Here is a 7,487-nt window from a genome sequence, read left to right as displayed (position 1 = left end):
CCGTTTATACAGGAATTTGAAAAAGATTATGAGGAAAAGGACAATAATGAGAATGCGAGTGGTCAAGTTAAGGTGTATTATTCTAAGCCCTTATGGGATGATGACATAAAGATAAAGGTTACCAATAAGGAAATTAAGGCTCATGGATATTTTGGTTACTTAGATGCCGCGGGGATTGAGTTGAAAGAAGAATATAGTGGCTCAAGTTTAGAGGAGAATGTCAAGACTGAAGACTACAAAGATGAAGGGAAGCAAACTATTTGATATTACTTTTAGTGTTTATATCTGTACCTATTTAGTTTCTAATTTTGATGAGTCATCCTCTTTAGTTTACGCCAAGAGATCTATGTTGAAACTAGAGTTAGATCATTTTGAGGATTGGCATGATATTTATTTAGGACCTAGAGATTCTATCATTAGGAAGAGGGATTTGTGTAATTATTTCTTTAATGCATTAGCTTTATCTAGTATACATCATATGTATAATGAATTTAAGAGAGATTTTAATCCTATGTATCTGGGTTGGCATAAATTTTGTCGGTATGATGATGTCCATATGCTTTCCATGGGAGTATTTATACTTTGTAGATGTAATTGGATCAAGTGGATGCATGGACACTATCTTATTTTGCTAATACTAAATAAGTATTGTTTTTTTTTTTTTGGTAATTAAAAAAAAGTATTGTTTATCATGTAAGTTTTACATTTTATTGTGGTTTTTCTATGTTATTTTTTTTAAAGAGGGGGAAAATGATATGATCTTGAATAGTCCGGAAAAAATAGAGAATATTGAGAATGACATCAAATTATCTAGTGGACCGTTGACCCGCTCCAAGTCCAAGAACGTCCAAGAGATGTACGCTAAGGAACCTGCATGATCTTCAACAAGTATCTAGAAGATGTTTAGAGAATCATTTTGTGGATTCATGCAAAGAAATACCACGTTTGGAGTCGTGTGACACGGTTTCACCAACCGTCGGCTACAGTTCAAGAAGGCCCTGAAGAGCTGAAGAAAATAAGCTTCTGGAGTTCGTCACGGTTCAGCAGTGTGTTACGGTTTGGCTTGGCGAGTTTATTTTGGGAAATTAACTTTGAAACTTTTCCTATTTTACTCATTGGATATTTATAACATCCTAGGGTTATTTCATTAGCAACTTAGCATATTTTGACATAAGAAAACTTTTGAAAGAGATTTGAGAACCTCTTGGTTCGAGTTCGACTTTGGATTACATCTTTTCAAGACTTGGGTTCTTGAAGGTAATCTTCTTCTCCTTTCTTTATATTTAGGGTTTCTAATTTGTCGTTCTTGGGAGGTGATCGGATATTATTTCAATCGTTGCTTGAGACATTCACTTAGGGTTCTAGATTTGCTCCTATACTTTATTATTCGGGCTACTTTGATCATCTTAATCAGGCGTATCATTAGTTTTGGTTTAATCATTGTTATTTTCATATTCTATTGTTTTTTTTATCTCGGATCGTGTCACTATCACATGATAGTTGCCTCTATCTCTAAAGAGATCTGTGCATTCCACGACTTTCTTACCAGCTAAAAATCAGATGTTACTATTTTAATACTATCTCTTAGTGAATATTGTCTATGCTTTCATTTTCTTAGAGAAAAAATTAAAAGACAAACGACTAATAACTAAGGTGGGAGGTGGTTATCACAAAACTTAATTTGAACAAACCATCATTAAATCATTAAGGACGGTACACCATAAAAGCTTCTCTCTTCCTCCTAATTCAAGAATCAAACCAACTCTCGCTTCAATGCAAGCAAAACACTTTAAATCCAAGCAAAACACTCTTATCTACCTAATCATATAAGCTCACCTTTTATTGTAAGTCTATTTCGCTCATGTTAGAAGTGTTTTTTAACTTTGTCTAGATCTTCTTAACATTTTGCTTGGTTCTTTTTCCCTTAGCAACCACAATAATAACAAATTCAATGTAAATGAGGTTTGGTGAAGATAGTGTGCATTCATATCTTATATTTTTCTTGTGAAGATAGAGATGATGTTTCCAATAGATTCTCGACTCAAGGAAAGGTGAAAAAAGGAAGCAATACCAATCAACAGTAACAACAACAAAATAATAAGATAACTGAAGCGAACGAAACACATGTAGTAACAAAGATCTAAGAATAATACTAATAGCACAATACATATAATTAAACTGAATTACTAAAATAAGATGGGAGTAATGAACACAATCACAATTTCCATAATTTATACTATGTCATTATCATGCCCGTGAACCTCCGAATTAGGCCTTGCATACACCTTGCTCAACTTGTATGTATTCAATAATTGGACTGTCTTATTCCAGGTACATCACCTGACTCCCATTAAGGTATGTAAACTACCCTGAAAAAAGGGAAAAAGGTCCACTCCAATCTTTTCCTATAACACCTTTTCTAATATATTACTTTAATCTGCATCCTTCAACTCCTTCATTAATTTTACCAATGTTTTGTAATTAAACTATGTAGACAAACATATATACTTTGGCATATTAACAAAAATGTAGCATCTTGGGGTGTGTCCTAAGGATTAATAAAGTGAGTAAAAATCAATGAGTGATTAGGATTCAAATCTCAATATAGACAAAATAACTTTAAATGATTTCTTAACATTTGCCAATCATTAAAGGCAGATTCAAAATTTTGACTTGATGAATTCAACGTCTAAGGTCTTCACATTAAACTCATTATATTTTTAAAATTATGTGTTCATATCTAATATTTATAAAATTTTACACAAAAATCTATTATTCGAGTCTAAGATATAATATTTTTGGTGCCAATAGAAGATACTAGCAGTTACCTAGTGCTATAATCGAAGTGCGCATAAACTGACCATTTTTATTTGAAAAGATTACAATGAATGAATATTGAGTGTGATATATTTAGGAGGAAACAAGGAAATGGTCGAGACCTATGAAGGGGGGCAAGAATAGTGTAAAAGACACGTGTAAGAAGGCCAGTTGGTGATGCCAACTGTATATAGATTAGTGAAAGTGTATCGTAGTAACAAAAGAGGAGAGTGTATAGACTATAGAGTGTAGAGGCACTAAACATTACTCCATAAGGAAAGGTACTGCCTTGACCCCCCGTGAGAATGATAAATACTAACGGCAAAATGAGCGGGTCTGCAGTTACTACTCTTACCAAATACTACTACTACTTGTCTTATTATTAGCCAACTCTTTTTTTCTTCTTTATTGTTCAGTTTTCTCATCCTTAATGCTGTCAAAAGATGCACATGAAGAAACAAAACAGATCATGATTCAGCAACAGTAGCTTAATTCTGTCCTCAGGTTTTGTGTTTTTTGTTGGATCACTGTGAAATTTGACTTGGGAAAGTTCTGTTTTTTCTTATCTTTATGTTTATGATCTGCTGAATGCATGTTCTTAAAGGTCAATTCTTTGGCTGAATTATGGGCAAGAAAGGGAGTAGTTGGTTTTCATCTGTGAAGAAAGTTTTCAAACATTCTCCCAAGGATTCACCAGAGAAGAAGGTCAGTTCATGTAGTTTTTACATCTTATGATCAACAGAGAGAAAGAAGAACAACAACAGCATTTTTTTTAATGTCATTAATATTTCCATATCTATTTCAGGGCAGAATTCTCTTTGGTTATTCATGTTTAGAGAGAAATCTTTCCCTGATTTTCAACGTTATGATCCAAATTAATTACCACTGACTTGCTAATTACGGGTGTAATTATTATTATATTTGCTATATTGCCTTGTGTTGTTCTATGATAATTGCTGTTTTCTTCCCTTCAATTCCGTAAAAAAGGACAATTAATGTGATAATTTTAGCATAATTGCTATCATTAACATTAGCAAGACAAATGCCATTATGCCAATAATATCAATAAATCATAATTATACTATCATCTCTTGCTTTTTAATGAGTATGTCATTTTGTTGGATCTCTGCTAAAAACCTTCCAATATAGTATCTCAGAAGCTGCAATTCATGGGCATTTTTCCCTTCAAGAAATAAACAACCTAGTCATTTACTCTTTTTTTGGCTACTATTGGTCCCCCCTACAATATGACCCTAGGGAAATGGCAGAGTTCAGGACATATTGCTTTCAATCCACCTATTTCTTTCCCACCCATATTCATCATTACATGTGCTGTTTACGTTAGTTCTCAATCATTCCACTACCACCACCACTCTGATGTTACAATTAAAAAAACAAAAGGGCAGCTCCGGTCCCGCTATTTGCCGGGATCGGGGAAGGTTCGGACTACAAGGGTCTATTATACGCAGTCTTACTCTTCATTTATGCAAGAGGTTGTTTCCATGGCTCGAACCCGTAAACTTCTGGCCACATGGCAGCAACTTTGCTAGTTACGCCAAGGCTCCCTTTACTATGAGGTTACAATATCCCATAAATAAGATCATATCCCAAATATTTAATAGTATGATTTTTTTATTTTTTTTTTAACTGTGGTGTCCGGTGCCCGCATGCGGGCCCGACTATTCCACGGGGCCCTGGATGCGCGACCATTTTTCAATGCCTCCAATGGCCCTGGGGGAGGCTCGAACCTGGGACCTTGAGGACTTTGTCCTCAGTGGTTTTACCATCTCGACTACCCCTCAGGGTTAATAGTATGATTATTAAGTGTTAATATTGTTTAGTATAGTAATTCTTTTATGCTTTTCAGAAGGAAACATTAGACAGCAAATGGCAACCTGAAGCTCCAGAAGTTGTGTCACTTGAACATTTTCCAACAGGGAGTTCTCCAGATCTTATTAGCCATGGAGAGAGTAACGTCGATTCATCGTCTACAGTGGCTGAAGATCATAACCATGCCATTGCTGTTGCAGTGGCCACGGCTGCAGCCGCTGAGGCAGCTGTTGCAGCTGCTCAAGCGGCTGCTAAAGTCGTTAGATTAGCTGGTGGCTACGGCCGCGAGTCCACAGAGGAAAGAGCTGCCACGCTTATTCAATCATACTACAGGGGATATCTGGTAACATAAAAGCCTAGCCAATTTCTTATTTCTGTGTCACTCTAATAAAATGTCACATTGTCCTTGATATGCTAGTAATGTTAATTAGATATGAGAAGGTTTAATTGGCTAGCTAGCTATATGTTACTAATTTTGTAGGCAAGGCGTGCTTTGCGCGCTCTGAAAGGATTGGTAAGACTGCAAGCACTAGTGAGGGGACATAATGTGCGGAAACAAGCACAGATGACCATGAGATGCATGCAAGCATTAGTACGTGTTCAGGCCAGAGTACGAGCAAGAAGACTCCAGTTAGTCCAGGAGAAGCTAGAGAGCAAGCTAGAAGAAGCGCGAAGGCACGCTAATGAACAAAAACAACAACACAAGCACACCAGCCCCATTAAAAATTTAGAGACAGAAGGTTGGGATAACAGGAACCAAAGCATGGACAAGATCCAAGAAAGCAGTAGGAGAAAATATGATGCTGAAATGAAAAGGGAGAGAGCTCTTTCTTATGCCTTTGCCTATCAGGTTAGCTATAATTCCTCTTACTATCTACTAAAATTTGTCTTTATTACACACACCATTATCTTACCTAACTTACTATAAAACGAATTCTAATGTCGTCTTACTATTATTACTGGTGCTGACAGCAAAACCAGCAACAACAACTATTGCACGTCGATCCACATGGTGAGGACGCCGAGTTCTTTGGCAATGAGCGCGAAAAGTCGCAATGGAGTTGGAGTTGGCTCGAGCGTTGGATGGCTTCGCAACCATACCAATACTCAAGACACATTGTGCCAAGGGACAACTCCTATGTGACAATTTCCACCACAAGTGACATGTCTGAGAAGACAGTAGAAATGGATCTAGTCATTGGCCCATTGGGCTCAGAGAATGTTAACTCGGCCCGTCATGCTTTCGACCAAGCTGAAACAAGCCCATATTCAGCCCGGCAACAACGTCAGTCAAGCTCTGATTCTGTCCCAAGTTACATGGCCCCAACTCAGTCTGCAAAAGCTAAGGTTAGGAGTCAAGGCTATGTTAAACATCGTAGCCCACCAGCGGCGCAATGGAATACATCAACAAAGAAGGGAACACACTATGGATTGGGCCTTGAATCGAGCTCAGGAGCAAGTACAACAGCAATCTATCAAGTCTCGAGAAGCCCAAGCCCAAAAACTACGACGAATCGTAGTAGTGGATATGCTAATAAATGGATGGCAACTTACAGTCCAGAATCAAGTGGCGATGACCGGGCCTCGCCATTAGGAGTACATGGCAGGAGATACAATTTTAGTTGATCGTTTGTGGTAAATAAAATACTCAATAATGCCGTTGATGTGTGCTAATAGCTTAATGTTTTTATTTCAGTATCCTATTTTGACTTGAATTGTTAAATATAAAGTTTGAGTATTTGCATTGTTTGTAAAATATAATCTGTGTAAGTGTACGATAAAATTATTGTTATTTCATCTGTTGCAATTTATATGAGACTCCTTTTATCTTGAAACTTTTCAAAATCTTTGGCACCATTTAATTAATAAGTAGTAGGTCAAGTTTGTGAATTGGAGAGGAAGGAAGGAATCAACTTTTACCATTGGACACTATTTTCTATATGGTCATAATTATGGGTTGTTTAGAGGGAGGAAAAGGAAAATGAAGGCATGAAATTTGTAGAATATCTGGCTCTTGATCTAGTTAAATTCTACACTTGCAAATATATGAGACCCAGTTGGAAGAGCAAGAAGAAGATATCATATCATGGTTATGCACAAATCAAAAAATCATCATATCATGGTTATGCACAAAGCAGAAAACAATACAAGCTTTAAGAAATATACTTCCTTCAGTTCCAAGGAAATAAAGGAAACGTACGGCTTTCTTTTTATTTCTCCTTGACTATTTATTCTGATTTTACTATCTTTTCAGTTCGTTACTTTATGTTCGCACCTAAACTTGTTTGTATTTATTAAGAGATTGGGAGATACAGAGGAAAAAGGAAAAAGAAAATGTACAAGCCAAAGACTCTAAGGGGTCGTTTGGTAAGATGCATTAGATAAAATAATGTATGCATTAGCTTTGTGTATTAATAATACCTTGTTTGGTAAATATTTTGAATCTATGCATTACTTATGCAAACATTAGTTATACATTCTATTTGGTATTATCTTATGCATAACTAATGCATAAAAAACCATGGTATTAGCAATGCAATGGATTTTAATGCATGCATTAGCTTAGTTAAAGACAAAATTATCCTTCAAAATTTATGCTTTATTAAAATATGCTTGTTATTATATTAATGCAAGTTTAAATAATCCAAATTGTGAAAAATAAAATTATTTCCTATTAAATAAATAAATACTTAGCATATTTTCTTTTTTATAAATAAATATTTAGTTCTATATTACAATATAGGTAGACAAATCAAATAATTTTTTTAAAACTTTTTCATATAAAAACATTTCTCAGCATATGTTTCTTTTAAAAAGTTAGAGTGATGGACTGGTTTTGA

The 7,487-nt window shown here is 35.5% G+C and overlaps 1 protein-coding gene across 2 annotated transcripts; it reads left to right on the top strand.

Moving 5' to 3' along the window:
- The first annotated feature begins 3,042 nt into the window (after window positions 1-3,042).
- LOC104231351 (protein IQ-DOMAIN 21) lies at window positions 3,043-6,482 on the top strand. Of its 2 annotated transcripts, XM_009784331.2 has the most exons (6): window positions 3,043-3,151; window positions 3,234-3,321; window positions 3,422-3,522; window positions 4,685-4,990; window positions 5,129-5,497; window positions 5,620-6,482. In XM_009784331.2, exons 3-6 carry the CDS (start codon window positions 3,442-3,444, stop codon window positions 6,271-6,273), a joined length of 1,410 nt encoding a protein of 469 aa, XP_009782633.1. In that variant the 5' UTR covers window positions 3,043-3,151; window positions 3,234-3,321; window positions 3,422-3,441; the 3' UTR covers window positions 6,274-6,482. The 2 variants fall into 2 exon arrangements, with proteins under 2 accessions (XP_009782633.1, XP_009782632.1); XM_009784330.2 differs by lacking the exon at window positions 3,043-3,151 and having other exon boundaries at window positions 3,156-3,321.
- Window positions 6,483-7,487: the final 1,005 nt, after the last annotated feature.

Source organism: Nicotiana sylvestris, chromosome 3, assembly GCF_000393655.2.
Source record: "Nicotiana sylvestris chromosome 3, ASM39365v2, whole genome shotgun sequence".
Classification (NCBI taxonomy): Eukaryota; Viridiplantae; Streptophyta; class Magnoliopsida; order Solanales; family Solanaceae; genus Nicotiana; species Nicotiana sylvestris.
The sequence above is the reverse complement of the archived record's forward strand: the minus strand, read 5'-3'. Positions and strand labels throughout refer to the sequence as shown.